The sequence below is a fragment of the Schistocerca nitens genome, chromosome 2 (genome assembly GCF_023898315.1).
Source record: "Schistocerca nitens isolate TAMUIC-IGC-003100 chromosome 2, iqSchNite1.1, whole genome shotgun sequence".
Taxonomy (NCBI): Eukaryota; Metazoa; Arthropoda; class Insecta; order Orthoptera; family Acrididae; genus Schistocerca; species Schistocerca nitens.
This window is the reverse complement of record NC_064615.1, coordinates 933463422-933480890: the sequence shown is the minus strand read 5'-3', so window position 1 is coordinate 933480890 and position 17469 is coordinate 933463422. Positions and strand designations below refer to the sequence as shown.

The window sequence follows — 17469 nt, the reverse complement described above, 5'->3', positions numbered from 1 at the left end:
AGTATTAGCACTCATCATAATGAATAATAATTAGTCGCAAAAATATAAGTTTAAGTAATTTTCTTCTTTTTTTCTTACAGTAGCCGCCTGATGTACAAATGATGCTGTTTAATGTCAGCTTCAGTTTAAACAAGAGCAACTGTAAACTTTTCAGCTTGGAAATGACGTCACATCATGAGCTCCATCCGGTGGTAGTATTCGAAAATCCTGGATATAGTGACATCGAAGAAAAATTACCCCTGGATTAGTGGGTTCGTCGATGTAGTACTTCAGCGCAGATTTCCCCTTTATTTCATAGAAACGCTCACTCTCTCTGTGATAGCGGGTTGTCATATGGTCACAGAAGGGGACCTCCCGTGAATAGTTCAACTGTTTAACAAGAGGGTGCACCCAAATATAGGAGAACACTTTTAAAAATGTAATGTATGCCAGTTATGCAATCCAGCACGCTCTAGACTGTCGAGAAAGCTGGTGGCCACGTATCTATCGGCGCTACGAGATAATGTGGAGAAGTCTGCTGGAGATGGCGCGTGAAACTCTTCTCCCATCAGAAGAAACCCTCGCTCACGATTCGTGTCGCACATTGATGTCAGTAGTAGTGTATGAACCAGCTGTGCCAAGTGTAGACACAGAACCACGATCTTACTAAAGTGTATTCATATACCCTGCTGTATGTAAGAGTTTATAAATATACGAAATAAAAAAGGGTTGTGCGTAATTTTCATTTTTTGCTATATGGTTCCCTGTATGCTACTGTAAATGCACAGTCATCACCAAAGCTGAGTGTACGAAACACCCTCGTCACCAGGACCTCGTAGTATCTGATATGTATTGCAGTGATACTGGAAACCAGGACAAGGAGAAGAAGAAGAATAGTTTGTTATTTCCTACTAAGTGGTGGTGGTGGTGAAACATTATATAGTTTTCTATAAACACATATGTGCTCGTGTTATCATCGTTATTCTAACAACACGTTGGGATAGGCATCGGCTTAATATTATTTGCTTATTACATATTTATCCCTGAGCTGACTTCCGATCACAAGGCTATGCACAAGCTGGCAGTTGCCTCACCAGCATTATTCTCCCAACTTGTTGGACCAGGAGTGCTAACACTCCCTATAATTAACTCATACATAACAGCTCCTGTCTACTTCAGTTCGATCTTCATTGATGGCTACTACTGCATCAGTATGAAGCATTAGTCTGAGTGTGCTAATGCTAATGGTGAAGGAATGAGTAAGCACTCTCATTTGCCAGGCAATGACAATAAGGTCACAAGCATATCATCACCACTCTTTGAAGATTAAAAACTATGGCTTCATGATGAATGATTTGCAGGAAGATGGGTGGAAGTGTATGGTGACTTTTTTTCCACAGTATCAAAACTCTAGGGATTGATCAGTGAGAGGATATGGAACAAAAAAGGTCTAATGAAGTTATGTCTGGAAATGTATGGTTTTCATGCTAGATACCATTTATTCAATCATTGTTACAGAGACTGCAGACTAATCCATACTGCACCATGCAGTCACAATTACAGTATGCAGTATGTTTCCTCCTAGAGGGTGGTACTGTTCCTCATATGTCATGCCCTAGAACCCTCTTCTGCCATAGAAATTGATAATGTTGTGTCCAGTCCACTTCTGTTACTGATTCAACTCGTAACGGATGTGATACAGCGTTTTACACAATGGTTCCATATTAGGATCGAAAGCTTTCCGACTTGGTGTTTACTGACAGAAGCTTGCCGACATGGTGTTTACTTACAGAATGGCAAATGGAATATGTGGTGGGCAACAAGATTATATCAGGAGGCCTATCCCCACCGACAACAACTACAGCTTTCAATGTTTGCAACAGTGTCTCGCCGTTTGCCTGAGACAGGATCGTTTCAGGAAGCAGGAAATCATGGAGAACGTACCTGAAATGTTCAGACACCAGACTTGGGGGAAAATGTGATTACAGTGTGGAAGGTGTCCACTGTGTCAGTATCAGGTAGTTGGCCCCCCAGCACAGGGCAAGCCAGATGTCCATGGGGAACATTCTCCATTACTGTTGTTATTACCTTTTTTCACTTACAGCGTGTGCAGGGCTCACTAGCGACAAACTTTTCACATCGGGAGCAGTTTTGTCACTGGTTTCTTCACCAGGCAACAACGACTACGGGATTTGTGCCTCCGTCCTATCCATAGATGAGGCCTTCTTTACACAGTGTGTTATCTGCAGCTTTCATAAGAGTCATCTGTAGGATAGTATGCAGAACCCCCATGCTATAGCGATAGCGAATCTTCAGCATCAGTGCAGCCGGAATGTGTGGGCGGGGATAATTTGTGACTGTATTTTGGGACCAGTCTTCCTTCAACGTCGCCTAACAGGACGGAACTGTCGGCTTTTCTTGTGGGTGACTTTGCCTCCCCCTGCTGCAAGGAGTGCCATTGATGATTTGAGGGATTATGTGGCGTTTCTTGTGGGTGACTTTGCCTCCCCCTTCTGGAAGGAGTGCCATTGATGATTCGAGGGATTATGTGGCTGCTACATGATGCTGCTCCAGCCCACTTCGCTGTTAACGTTCGGACGCATCTTGATCGTGTCTTTCCTTGTTGGTGGATTGGACGAGTGGTCCAGTTACATGCTCTGCTCGTTCACTGGATCTCAACCTGTGCGATTCCTGTTTATGGGGCCATCTCAAAAGCATGGTGTATGCAGAACCCATCCAGATGTGGAGACATTGGAGCAAGGTATTCATGCTGCCTTTGACACTGTTCGGATGCAGCCTGCCGATGTGAACGTATGAGACGAAACAAGCTATGCCATGTACACACATGCAATGAGGCACATTTAAACGATTGTCAACACATACTGTAACTGTAGCTGTATGGTACAGCGCATATTAGGCCGCAGTGTCTGTAACAATGTATGATTGAATAAATGTTCTCTAGAATGGACGTAAGTTCATTAGACATTTTTGTTTCATATCCTCTCATCGATCAGTCCCTAGAGTTTGTACATGGAGGAAAAAATAACGCTGTGTATACATATAATACCTGAGTGCGTGTGTAAAAAGTTATTTATGTTCGCAGACAATGCTCTAAGATGCTCTCTTGCCCGAAACTAACTTTAGTTAGAGTTCCCTCGTTCTCGTGGGTACGTGATCAGTATCTATCTTCTTTCTTGTAGCCCGTGTTGGTCCTCAGAACCATTTTATCTCTCATATCATTTCGAAAACGATCATCATTACGTTCGTACGAGACGTATTGTGGCGTGCTCGGATTCACCGTGTGTCGTTTCATTATCCGTCTCTTCTAAATGACCAGCAACTCGTAACAGCTCGTCAAATCATCAAATGACTGCGAAGCTTACTATTTTCTTACTTTTCACAGACAGTGCTTTATCAAAATTCCACTCTGATCATCATCGCTAATGAAGGGTGTCTAGATAACTATTCTGTCCTCAATGCTTATGAAGAACCTTAACGCATTGACCCTTTGTGATGATACTAATTGTGAATTGTGTACTAAAAATGATTTTTCTTTGATACTTCATTGTTTCTCTCACGACCAATAATTGTACAGAAACACACTTTCGAAATCTGCAAATGTAGTGTACTGATCGGACGCACTGTTTCCCCATGTTCCTGCCCCTGCACTTATGTGTTCTACAAAAATATTTGTCTTTTCAGACTCATGAAATCAACTGGATGTAATTGTCTGCTTGGCTCAGACTCCTTAAACTATCCTTGCCTGAGCATGTTATAGACTATAATGTTTGTACAACAACCTGCACTACGATTTTCATGCTTTAGAGTGTCTATTTCTTATTTGATTGCATTCTTATCATGCAGCATGTAGTAAATTTTCACAGTCTTCGTAGCTTCTTCCAGTTCCCGTACTTTTTATTCTAAATCAGAACATTGTTGTTGCAGACCCAATACTACTTTAACAACGTATTTTTTTTGTATGCATCTTTAGCATGAACTACCTTGTTATTCAATATTGCACTGTCCAGTTGAGCTACTTTACAATTTCCTACTGTGAATTTACTAGGATCTGTATTTTTAACTACATCTCCTTCCATCTGCTAACAATGTGTATTGGCCTTGTGTATGAATTCAGATTGTTGCACATTGCGCTTTTCAGCAAATGCCTCATAAATTTATTGAACTGGCCCAGCATCTCGTTACAAATATGTATCACCTTTTGATCCAACGTATTATTCAACTTTTGACTATGTTCATCAAGTTTTTTGTTCAAATTTTTCTTATGATCATCAAGGGTCTTGTCAATTTTATTAAGCTTTTTGTTCAAATTTTCGACCAATTGTCCATTATTTGCAATTATTTTTTGATGATTCACTTTCAGTGCTTACAATAATTGCAATATGTTATGACCCTTGCTACATTTGCAACATGATTATTGTCTTTTCCTGTCTCATGCAATTCAGTCCTTACGCCCAAACATAATTTTTCATTTTATGCTGCAACTACAATCTGAATTCTGTTAATTAATCTTGATTCATTAATGAGATCCACAGAAACACTGTCCAGATTAACATTGCCCTGTCCATTTATTACACTATGACCCTCAGTTTGACTTGTCGGTTTTATTCTATTAAGTACACTGTACATTTGATTTATAATCAAACTAACAGTTCCTTTTCCCTGTGCAATGTTCATTGAATAATGGAGGCACTGCTGAAAATTCAAATCACTCACCATACCATGACAGTGGCAATTAGGCTCTGGATCTGAAGATTATTCCACAAAACTATATTCAAAAATGTGTGTGAAATCTTATGGGACTTAACTGCTAAGATCATCAGTCCCTAAGCTTACACACTACTTAACCTAAATTATCCTAAGGACAAACACACACACCCATGCCCAAGGGAGGACTCGATCAAAACTATGTCCTGGCATGGTCACCACATATAACATTATCTCTCCAAGAAGTTAATGACGCATTTATTTTGTTTACTGATCATCTGAAGAATCTGGTTATGGTGAATTTGCTTAAGAACACTCACACTGAAACCTTAAAAGCAATCAGAACATGGCACAAATAATTACAACCAAAAGCATACTAGCAAGCAGATTGGAGCAGTAGCAGCATGCACATCATCTGAACTCAGCTGCCCACCTCACACTGAATCAACTGCCATGGTCAGTGCCCATGCCAAGCAACAACAGTCACTACTACTCAAAACACTGTCTTGTCTCCTAGATGTTTTACCTATATGTACCCATCATACCAAGGAAGACTGCTAAGTACATTGGATCAGTAGATTTTTTAAGCTTGAAATTAAAATTTTCTGTTGTTTATATAAAGTTTACTGTTAAATAATCATAACGGTATTTTTTTTACGATTCGTATAGTTCACAATTCTTCGATTATCTCTAGTTGTTGGATCAACTCTCATCTGATGGTTAATATTGCTATCTACTAGCAGATGTCCGAAGATCTGCTGCATATGGCAGGTCTTCTGGAATATGGTCCTCTCAGCCTCATGAGGCCTTTTGAATAAGTAAGGAGAAGAATAGATTTTTAAGCTGCCAAGGTGGTATCCAATTTGAAGGACTGCACCTAGAATCCGTGCCACACAACTGTTTACAAGTAAAGCATTTCATTGGCTTTATCACATATCTATTACCAGTATTTTTAAAAACCATTTAAGTATTTTGAATTAAATCACAGAAGAAATGTAATCCAGCTTGAATAGCTCTTTATGTATGGCTATTAAATTATTTGTTGTGTTATATGACTATTTGTATACTTCAAATCTATACAGGGTGGAGAAAAATTGTGTCACGAATTTTTAACCCTGGATAGCTGATGCCAGCAGGAACCAAAATTACGAATGTTGTGTAGGTCGCCAATGCACCATTTTTAAACTACGGAAATTTGGCGCCACGCACTCCGATTGGCCGTGGGATTGCCCTGTTGCCGTTCATTGGTTGACCTGCAGAGCTATTGTTGTCGGTTCACACATACAAATGTCCCTCACCCCGTCACTGCCCAAATGTGATGTCTGATAGGTCTTGCTGTTTGTCTCCACCTCACATCAGAGGCCATCGGAGTGCGTGGTGCCAAGTTTCCATAGTTGAAAAATGGTGCGTTGTCGACCTACACAACACTAGTAATTTTGGTTCCTACTGGCATCAGCTATCCAGGGTTAAAATTTCGTGACAATTTTTCTCCACCCTATGTATACTAATAATAAAACTTGAAACGTCCCCTTAGAACAATTTTACTCGACTGTGCTTAAACTGACACACAGTATTTTTTTTTTAGCGCAACGCAATCTGACTTTCAAAAAAATCCCTACGAAAGAAAGGCCCTGACTAACATTAAACTATACCTTTCACAAATCACTTACCTCACAAAAATCTTGGTTACTCCCACTACTGCAATACAGCGAGCGCCACTACTGCCAGCTAAATAAAAGATTCAAACTATGGAAAGCACTAACTACTGATAGGGATAGTTAGCAAATGAAAGATATTAATAGAGAACAAACAATGTATTTACCTTGATATCATCATATATATATATATATAGAGCAGTTCATGACAAATTTCAAAACTCCGCCATCTCTCTCCCCACATCCACCTCTGCTGGTGGCTCACCTCCAACTGCCAACGCTACGCGCTGTTCACAGCCAGCTGCCTAACACTACAATGGCGAGTATTACAACAATGCAAAGCAGCCACAGACTGCACACAGCACAGCCAGTGATTTTCATACAGAGGTGGCGTTACCAATAAAAAAACCTAAACAGCCTACTTACAAACTGTAAACAGTCTTGTTCGTCTGGTTGAATTCACTAAAATCCAAAACTACTAGACGAGATTTTCATGAAGGTTTCACAGGTAGCATGAGCATAACTTGGGGCAACATACAAACTTTATGCCATTAAAACTGGATCATGGAGAAAAAAGATATCATAATTTAAAATTTTATCTAAAATTATCTGCTCGACTTAGTAGTTCAGATGTTTAATCATCACGATGTAGTACACCAAAGAAACAATAGATGGCAGTATTAGTTTTGTAGTACACCAAATAACCAACAGATGGTGCTGTTAGTTTTGTAGGAGACCGAAGGACCAATAGATGGTTTTGTTAGTTTTACTTAACTCAGTCAAGTTTACATCAGTGAAATAATTAAGCGACTACTTTACAAACAGGAACTAAGAGTGAATTTATTTGGCTAGGATGTATGGAGTTACTGATTTAACCTTGGCATATTAAAAACTCAACGAAATTGCTTTGCTTCTTTCGTTAGGTTTTATTTATGTCCGTTGGTTTATGATTTGTGTGCCCACTCATAACATTTTCATTTCTTTTTTCTTGCGAATAAAAAAATTTAGAAAGTGATTGAGTCACTCTGAATACACTACAGTGACTAAAATACTGCGGACTCTGTCAGATCAAGAATCCAATGAGAAACGTGAACATCAGTATTGAAGGAAATTGACGGAGATCCGAAATGTGAAATGATTTGGGTGAAGGTCATGGTTAAAGCAGGCACAGACATGGTAATTGGATGTCTCTATAGGCCCCCTGGCTCAGCAGCTGTTGTGGCTGAGCACCTGAAGGATAATTTGGAAAATATTTCGAGTAGATTTCGCCACCATGTTATAGTTCTGGGTGGAGATTTTAATTTGCGGGATATAGACTGGGAGACTCAAACGTTCATAACCGGTGGCAGGGACAAAGAATCCAGTGAAATTTTTTTAAGTGCTTTATCTGAAAACTACCTTGAGCAGTTAAACAGAGAACCGACTCGTGGCGATAACATATTAGACCTTCTGGTGACAAACAGACCCGAACTATTTGAAACAGTTAACGCAGAACAGGGAATCAGCGATCATAAAGCGGTTACTGCATCGATGATTTCAGCCGTAAATAGAAATATTAAAAAAGGTAGGAAGATTTTTCTGTTTAGCAAAAGTGACAAAAAGCAGATTACAGAGTACCTGACGGCACAACACAAAAGTTTTGTCTCAAGTACAGATAGTGTTGAGGATCAGTGGACAAAGTTCAAAACCATCGTACAATATGCGTTAGATGAGTATGTGCCAAGCAAGATCGTAAGAGATGGAAAACAGCCACCGTGGCACAACAACCGAGTTAGAAAACTGCTGCGGAAGCAAAGGGAACTTCACAGCCAACATAAACATAGCCAAAGCCTTGCAGACAAACAAAAACTACGCGAAGCGAAATGTAATGTGAGGAGGGCTATGCGAGAGGCGTTCAATGAATTCGAAAGTAAAGTTCTATGTACTGACTTCGCAGAAAATCCTAAGAAATTTTGGTCTTGTGTCAAAGCGGTAGGTGGATCAAAACAAAATGTCCAGACACTCTGTGACCAAAATGGTACTGAAACAGAGGATGACAGACTAAAGGCCGAAATACTAAATGTCTTTTTCCAAAGCTGTTTCACAGAGGAAGACTGCACTGTAGTTCCTTCTCCAGATTGTCGCACAGATGACAAAATGGTAGATATCGAAATAGACGACAGAGGGATAGAGAAACAATTGAAATCACTCAAAAGAGGACAAGCCGCTGGACCTGATGGGATACCAGTTTGATTTTACAAAGAGTACGCGAAGGAACATGCCCCCCTTCTTGCAGCGGTGTACCGTAGGTCTCTAGAAGAGTGTAGCGTTCCAAAGGATTGGAAAAGGGCACAGGTCATCCCCGTTTTCAAGAAGGGACGTCGAACAGATGTGCAGAACTATAGACATATATCTCTAACGTCGATCAGTTGTAGAATTGTGGAACACGTATTATGTTCGAGTATAATGACTTTTCTGGAGACTAGAAATCTACTCTGTAGGAATCAGCATGGGTTTCGAAAAAGACGGTCGTGTGAAACCCAGCTCGCGCTACTCGTCCACGAGACTCAGAGGGCCATAGACACGGGTTCACAGGTAGATGCCGTGTTTCTTGACTTCCGCAAGGCGTTCGATACAGTTCCCCACAGTCGTTTAATGAACAAAGTAAGAGCATAAGGACTATCAGACCAATTGTGTGATTGGATTGAGGAGTTCCTAGATAACAGAACTCAGCATGTCATTCTCAATGGAGAGAAGTCTTCCGAAGTAAGAGTGATTTCAGGTGTGCCGCAGGGGAGTGTCGTAGGACCGTTGCTATTCACAATATACATAAATGACCTGGTGGATGACATCGGAATTGTACTTAAATGCGGGAGGATCTGCAGCGAATTGACGCATGGTGCAGGGAATGGCAATTGAATCTCAATGTAGACAAGTGTAATGTGCTGCGAATAAATAGAAAGATAGATCCCTTATCATTTAGCCAAAAAATAGCAGGTCAGCAACTGGAAGCAGTTAATTCCATAAATTATCTGGGAGTACGCATTAGGAGTGATTTAAAATGGAATGATCATATAAAGTTGATCGTCGGTAAAGCAGATGCCAGACAGATTCATTGGAAGAATCCTAAGGAAATGCAATCCGAAAACAAAGGAAGTAGGTTACAGTACGCTTGTTCGCCCACTGCATGAATACTGCTCAGCAGTGTGGGATCCGTACCAGAAAGGGTTTATAGAAGAGATAGAGAAGATCCAACGGAGAGCAGGGCGCTTCGTTACAGGGTCATTTAGTAATCGCGAAAGTGTTACGGAGATGATAGATAAACTCCAGTGGAAGACTCTGCAGGTGAGACGCTCAGTAGCTTGGTACGGGCTTTTGTTAAAGTTTCGAGAACATACCTTAACCGAAGAGTCAAGCAGTATATTGCTCCCTCCTACGTATATCTCGCGAAGAGACCATGAGGATAAAATCAGAGAGATCAGAGCCCACACAGAAGCATACCGACAATCCTTCTTTCCACGAACAATACGAGACTGGAATAGAAGGGAGAACCGATAGAGGTACTCAGGGTACCCTCCGCCACACACCGTCAGGTGGCTTGCGGAGTATGGATGTTGATGTAGAATAGGCTTCAACTTGCTCTTTGGAAACTCCTTCCAAAAGCTAGATGTAGCGTCACTCTGATCGAGAGTTTCATGCATTAGAACTCTTTCCTCATAGAGAATTAAAGATACATCTTTCCAACGTACCACCATACAAGGGGAAATTTGTGAGGAAAGTAGCACAGACGAGCTAGTTTTTATTCCATGAATACGACTTATTCATCTTAATTTACCATTTTATTTTAAACATGCACATTTCCTGGAGAGCTTATGTTATGCTCAGACCACAAACTAAGCACAATGCCAGATAGTATGTGTTGCGGACATGGATCTTAGAGTCAGCTTTTTGCATGGCCAACTCTTTGTGGCTTTTTGTTCATGTCCCCAGTCATTCTACACTACTGGCCATTAAAATTGCTACACCAAGAAGAAATGCAGATGATAAACGGGTATTCATTGCACAAATACATTATACTAGAACTGAAATGTGATTACATTTTCACGCAATTTGGGTGCATAGATCCTGAGAAATCAGTACCCAGAACAACCACCTCTGGCCGTAATAACAGCCTTGATACGCCTGAGCATTGAGTCAAACAGAGCTTGGATGGCGTGTGCACGTACAGCTGCCCATGCAGCTTCAACACGATACCACAGTTCATCAAAAGTAGTGACTGGCGTATTGTGACGAGCCAGTTTCTCGGCAACCATTGACCAGACGTTATCAATTGGCGAGAGATCTGGAGAATGTGCTAGGCAGGGCAGCAGTCGAGCATTTTCTGTATCCAGAAAGGCCCCTACAGGACCTGCAACATGTGGTCGTGCATTATCCTGCTGAAATGTTGGGTTTCGCAGGGATCAAATGAAGGGTAGAGCCACGGGTCGTAACACATCTGAAATGTAACGTCCACTGATCAAAGTGCCGTCAATGCGAACAAGAGGTGACCGAGACGTGTAACCAATGGCACCCCATACCATCACGCCGGGTGATACGCCAGTATGGCGATGACGAATACACGCTTCCAATGTGCGTTGACCGCGATGTCGCCAAACACGGATGCCACCATCACAATGCTGTAAACAGAACCTGGATTCATCCGAAAAAATGACGTTTTGCCATTCGTGGACCCAGGTTCGTCGTTGAGCACACCATCGCAGGCGCTCCTGTCTGTGATGCAGCGTCAAGGGTAACCGCAGCTATGGTCTCCGAGCTGATAGTCCATGCTGCTGCAAACGTCGTCGAACTGTGCGCGCAGATGGTTGTTGTCTTTCAGACGTCCCCATCTGTTGACTCAGGGGTCGAGACGTGGCTGCACGATCCGTTACAGCCATGCGGATAAGATGCCTGTCATATCGATTGCTAGTGATACGAGGTCGTTGGGATCCAGCACGGCGTTCCGTATTACCCTCCTGAACCCACCGATTCCATATTCTGCTAACAGTCATTGGATCTCGACCAACGCGAGTAGCAACATCGCGATACGATAAACCGCAATCCCGATAGCCTACAGTCCGACCTTTATCAAAGACGGAAACGTGATGGTACGCATTTCTCCTCCTTACACGAGGCATCACAACAACGTTTCACCAGGCAACGCCGGTCAACTGCTGTTTGTGTGTGAGAAATCGGTTGTAAAGTTTCCTCATGTCAGCACGTTGTAGGTGTCGCTACCGGTGCCAACCTTGTGTGAATGCTCTGAAAAGTTAATCATTTACATATCACAGCATCTTCTTCCTGTCGGTTAAATTTCACGTCTGTAGCACGTCATCTTCGTGGTGTAGCAAGTTTAATGGCCAGTAGTGTACTTCAGAAACTGTGTACAATGAAGCTTTATAAGTCAAAAATAAATTCCACTCATACCCAAGTCTTGGGCACAGCTGTATGTAGATACTCCAGTAACAACAGCTATTTCAGGTAGTGTTATATGACACTGAATGAATCTTGAAGACCTGAACTCCACAACAAAAGGCTTTTTCTGTTTGAAAGCAAAAGCATCTCTATTCCGCCAGCTACACAAACTTTGTAGAACGACTAACGTAAAAAATCAAAGTTATATCATGTTTCTAAATTCGTGTTACCTAGGACTGAATGACTGGTACGTTTTAATACAATATCACTTTGAAAGAGTTATTTCAGATTTCTTTCTATTGAAATATGCGTTACACTACAAAATTATGATTCATAAGTTCCATACCATAGAGAATATTTGTTTACGGTACTTTAGTTCTAAATATGAAAATTAAAATTTCACTTACCTTCTAATGAGATGGACTATACAAGTTCACATTTCATAGAAGGAATTTTTTTCCTACATCCACTCGCACATACATTTCAGACTAATACACATTTATTGGATTACATACATCCACCACTATCTCTCCATGTTATGAGCAAGTTGGTAGACCTCCCACGACAGAATTTCCATAAAACACTGACTTGTAGACTGTGTCATGTTCTAAAATGCACCAATATAATGAAGTCTACAACCCAAAAGATTTGTGGAGAAATAGATACTAGTATAAATGAAGTGTAACTACAGAACTTCAGGGTTTTGTGTGTCGAACAAGAATGTAGTTTGTGGGTGAACCAGAAACAGTCCACACATTTCCAAATCTTAACCCATACGTTTGAAAACTCTCCAGTGCTATGTTTTCGACTGAGTCACATAAATAAAAAGGTATTGACATATCGTTTTTAGAAGAAAATTTATTATATCTTCTGGCACTTACAATGGGGTATCACAGTTTTACAATACATAATGAATGCTTCAGTGCAGAACAATTCAAATTTGTAAGCAAACACATATTTAACATAAAACTGAGACACTGCATTCATCTCTCAGTTTTCGGTCTCTTGGCAATCCACTCTTTAATAGCTGGTATTTCAAGTACGGTATTTTTAAGTGCAGAAAGGTTTGAATAATCTTTTGTTATGTCAAACCCAATCATGAACTTGAGGAGGTCGAGCAGAGCTACAAAATAGAGGTCTGCCCACGAGAGCTGAAACCAAGTCCTTCACATTAGCATACAAACAGAAAATTCCTCAGTTCTTAATAATGTGAATAAAATTGATGTGTACTAAGTCAGTCTACAACATCTATACTCACTCTTTCAAAATAAATTTCCGACAATTCTGAAAACATATAATAAACACTATAGAATTTTAGGTCCCTAATGTGATGCGTTTATGAACAATCACATACATTGTCAACATAGTGTCAGTATTGCTATCTACCTTAAAAAGTAAAAGTATTAAAATAAGTTAAAACATGCTACAAAAATGTTGCCATTTCTTTTGTGAATAACTGATTCCACTGTGTGTGGATAAACTACCAAATACAATAATTTTCGTCATCACACATTTTAACAGCGCCGATTACTAGGCAACTGCATTATTTAAAAGGATATCTCAACTTATTTCAGTATCCATAGCTCATAAATTTCAATTTGTTTCAGCTTACCTTGCCATTTGCTAGAAAACCTCCATTTTCCTTCACCAACTTATCGAGTCTTGGCAACAAAAACGGTAAGCTTTCATTTATGACTGCTGATTTCTTCTTTTCCTTTAAGGCTTCATCTGTCTCATATGCAGGACTTACTATTTCTACAAGCAGAAGTAAATATTAAAATAATATATGCACAGATACTTTGCGATTTTTAACTTAAAAATTATTAAACTAGTTTAAAAAATTATATCTCAGTAGAAACGAGGATATTTTAGATGAACATCATCCCATTTATTACTCAAACACTTCTTTAAAATTACAGCTTGGCTGTGACGTGTACTTTATATTTGACAAATGTATGTCTTCAGAAAATTTCAAATAAGGTACTCCAAAAACAGAACTATAATGTTACATTTTTTATTTATGTTTACCTGTGCTTAATATCGGTTGTCAGTGGCGATTTTCCATAGCATGTAGTGAAATGTAAATAAAGAAACGCAAAATCTTTCAATGAATGTAAACATTAAACTTACTCATTCGTATGTCTGATACTGTATCAACAGCCATATCAATCTGGAGATTTTCCCAGTCGTTAGCCCCAGACAGGCCGACTTGCTTGCCTAAGTAACGGCAAATAGCAATAGACTGGCATATCTTCTTCCCATCAATTTCAAGAACTGGAACTTGCCCAAAAGGCATTGCTTGACAAAGAAAAAAAAAATATTAGCAACATTTCTAGTAGAAGTATGGCGCAGCTTTCTTTTGTAATCCTGACACATCCAGGAGTTAATCCTTCTTGTTGTATAACAAGGTAATTTCTGAATATGGTGCGAGTGTCAACTAAAGGTAATGTGCTAAAGTTTTACTTTAGTATTCTTACTGGAGAAAATCGCCTAACCGAAGCGTGAGCAGTGGAACTCAAACCTGACGTTATTCATATGAGACACCACAACAGCACTAGTCAAAATCATTGTGCTTCAGAAAACTACTGTCTGGTCGAGTGAATTATTTGTCGCAGCATCTAAAATTTACCATGACGAGCTAAAACATTATGACCCATACCCATCACGAAATTGAATGTCGCCTTGTGACGTTACGAACTCCTGACGCAGTATAGTAAATATATACGCAGGAGAGACGAATGAGGAATTATTGTAGTGACAATGGGGAAATCCACAGGCATTGGTGACTTTGACAAAGGGCAGGTCGCTATGGCCTTGCGCCTGTAAACGTCTTCTCAGAAATGGCGAAATGGTTGGCTGTTCAGGTGCTACTGTGTAGAGCATCTATGGAAACTAATTGAATGATGGTGAGTCCACGAGTAGGCGACTTGGTGTTGGACAAAGTGGCCTCACTACAGAGTATGGAGATGGAGGCTTGCCCATTGTGTAAACCAGGAGACGCGGCGATTTGTGATGGATTTGAAGACTGAGGACAATGCCGAACCAGGTACAAGTGTTTTGGAGGACACCCTTTAGTGCCTGTTGTTGAACATGGTCCTCCAACCAGGAGAACGGCTGCTCGAAACAGGCACCCTACCACAGACGCAGGCTTGTGGGGCCAGTGTTATGCTTTGGTGGGCATTCACTTTGGCTTCCAAGGGAACTGTGGTAGTATCGGAAGGTACCATGAGAGCTGTCGACTAAGTGAATGTTATTGTGAACCACAAGCATCTCTTCACGCTTGATCTCTCCTGATGGCATCTTCCAGCAATGTCACTGGGCCAGAATTATTGCTACACTGGTTTGACTAGCATTTACGTCTTGACCAACAGATTTGCCTGACCTGTACCCAATGGAACACATCTGGGACATTACAGAGCATCAGCTCCGCTACCATTAACCACCAGCCCTTAATTTATGATAATTGCGTGACCTGTGCGTAGACATCTGCTACAACATTCCTCCAGAAACGTACCATGGTCTGGTCGAATCCATATCACGCAGAACCGCTACAGTGTTGCGTTTCAGAGTTAGACAAACACGCTATTAAGTACGTGGTCATAAAGTTAAGGCTCGCTGGTTTATGTGCTCATGTCAATAAAATAAAAAATGTCAAGGTCTCTGGCAAGAAGAAAACCTTGCAAAATTTGCATTGTATAGCTCCGTTGTAATAAGGTAATCTGGTGTGTCTTACAAAGGAAAACGTGCAGACAATAAATGTAACTATATTATTGCAGAGACCTTCTTCAAACTCTTATGATGTATACAGGCAGACTGAAGCTACGAATGAAAATTTGTTCTAAGGTCGGGATCCGAACCCGGGTCTCCCGCTCTCTACGCTGGTAAGCTAACCACTATGCTGCCCTGGCACAATGGCTTTGCACAACTGCACGGACTACTTCAGCGCATCTCCCCCCTCAAACTAAGTTCCCATTCACACCTCAGCCCACCTAGTATAACCCCCAAACTTGAGCAGAACTGCAGAGTTTAAGTGTAATACCAAGAGGGCTAATCTGTGACTGTAAAGTTTGGTTGAGGAGGGAGCCGTATTAGAGGAATCCATGCAGTTTTGCAAAACCAATGTGCCGGCCAGTGTGGCCGAGCGGTTCTAGGCGCTTCAGTCTGGAACTGCGCGACCGCTGCGGTCGCAGGTTCGAATCCTGAATCGGGCATGGATGTGTGTGATGTCCTGAGGTTAGTTAGGTTTAAGTAGTTCTGAGTTCTAGGGGGCTGATGACCTCAGATGTTAAGTCCCATAGTGCTCAGAGCCATTTTGCAAAACCATTGTGCCAGGATGATGTAGTGTTTAGCACATCTGCTTAGTGAGAAGGAGACCTGGGTTCGAACCCAACTTTTGTACAAATTTTCATTTATCGCTTCAGGGCAGATAACCGTATCAAAATAGCACAGTTCGTTGTTATAATCTCACTGTCATGTTATGTCATCTCGTTTGAAGTGAAAATTCTCTGAATAAGAACTTACAAGCTATCTACAGGGTGGTTTTCCTAAAAGGGGGCAAACTGCATGAGACTATCCCTGATATCATAAGGAGCAAAACTGTGCTCCAACAGAGGTACACTAACTTGAAGGTGTAGATGAAAAGTCTTTGACAGAGTAGGTTTCAATGATTGAAAGCACACTTAAGAACACACGAGGGAAGCGGGAAGGTACTGTGTGTACTAGTGTATTACACTACACCCAAGAGGTCAGTGAGCTGGAACACCATCATTTAGTAGCCACATTTCTCTTCGTATCAGCAAATAATGACTTTCAGCTGGGGACGTAAGATGTGCAGATGTGCCTCGACCGTGAGGCGTTGTGGGCGCCAGTAATCCCCGCCCACACACCGAAGCTGAATCGCTGCTGACGATTCGCTACTACCATACCATGGGAATTCTCCTCAGCTCACAGGTAAATGTAAACGTTATCGATACCGTCTCTCGTAAAGGTAGCCTCATCGTCGACTAGGGTGTATGACAGAAATCGCAACACCATGGTGGCTGGTGTAACGAACCAGCAAGAAAACCATCCTTAGGTAATAAGGCCTGCACTCGTTTGAGACGATACAGATAGCGGCAAATATCGTGGAGGATGTTCCACGCGATCTCGTGGCTTAGCCCCTTCCCTGATGGTAGGCTGCCTGTTGGGTGCTGATAATGGGGCACTGGCGAAGATCTTTTGTCTCCACCAGCAAGTGGGTGTACCTTCTTGAAATGCACTTCCAGCCATATGTACATTTGACTTTTTTTACTCCTTATCCTCTTATGTGCCGTTTCCTGTAGTTTGCCCCAATTTAGCAGAGTCGTCTAGCATGCAACACACTTGTTTCTTTGTTTTTCAGTATCACTTTTGTGTAATATTTCGACTTATTTCTATTTTCACTGACTGCAATCATAACGATAAGGAAATTAATTTATGTAGTAAATTATTTAAGCATCATTTTGTGCGCTACTACTATTACTATTGCTATTACTACTACTATTACTATTACTACTGCTACTACTACTACTACTACCACCACCACCACCACCACCACCACCACTTCTATTACACAGAGTTTGTAATTACTGAATTTAGCAAATTACACTCCTAGGTATGCAGTACTTGCTCCTCTGTTTGCAGTGAACTCAATTTCAGCATT

The 17469-nt window shown here is 41.0% G+C and overlaps 1 protein-coding gene across 2 annotated transcripts in view; it reads right to left on the bottom strand.

The window, feature by feature from the left end:
• Nucleotides 1-17469, bottom strand: part of LOC126237257 (glutathione S-transferase-like) — a 150552-nt gene that overhangs the window by 120798 nt on the left and 12285 nt on the right. Inside the window, exons 3-5 of one of the 2 annotated variants that reach the window (XM_049947179.1) lie at nt 13920-14087; nt 13402-13544; nt 12630-12940 (exon numbers count right to left, since the gene is read on the bottom strand). The exons of the other annotated variant lie outside the window; for it this stretch is intronic. Coding sequence (XP_049803136.1) covers nt 12773-12940; nt 13402-13544; nt 13920-14087 — 479 coding nt within the window. The 3' untranslated portion in view covers nt 12630-12772. Of the gene's footprint in view, nt 1-12629; nt 12941-13401; nt 13545-13919; nt 14088-17469 lie in introns of those variants that run through there. 2 annotated transcript variants of the gene reach the window in all.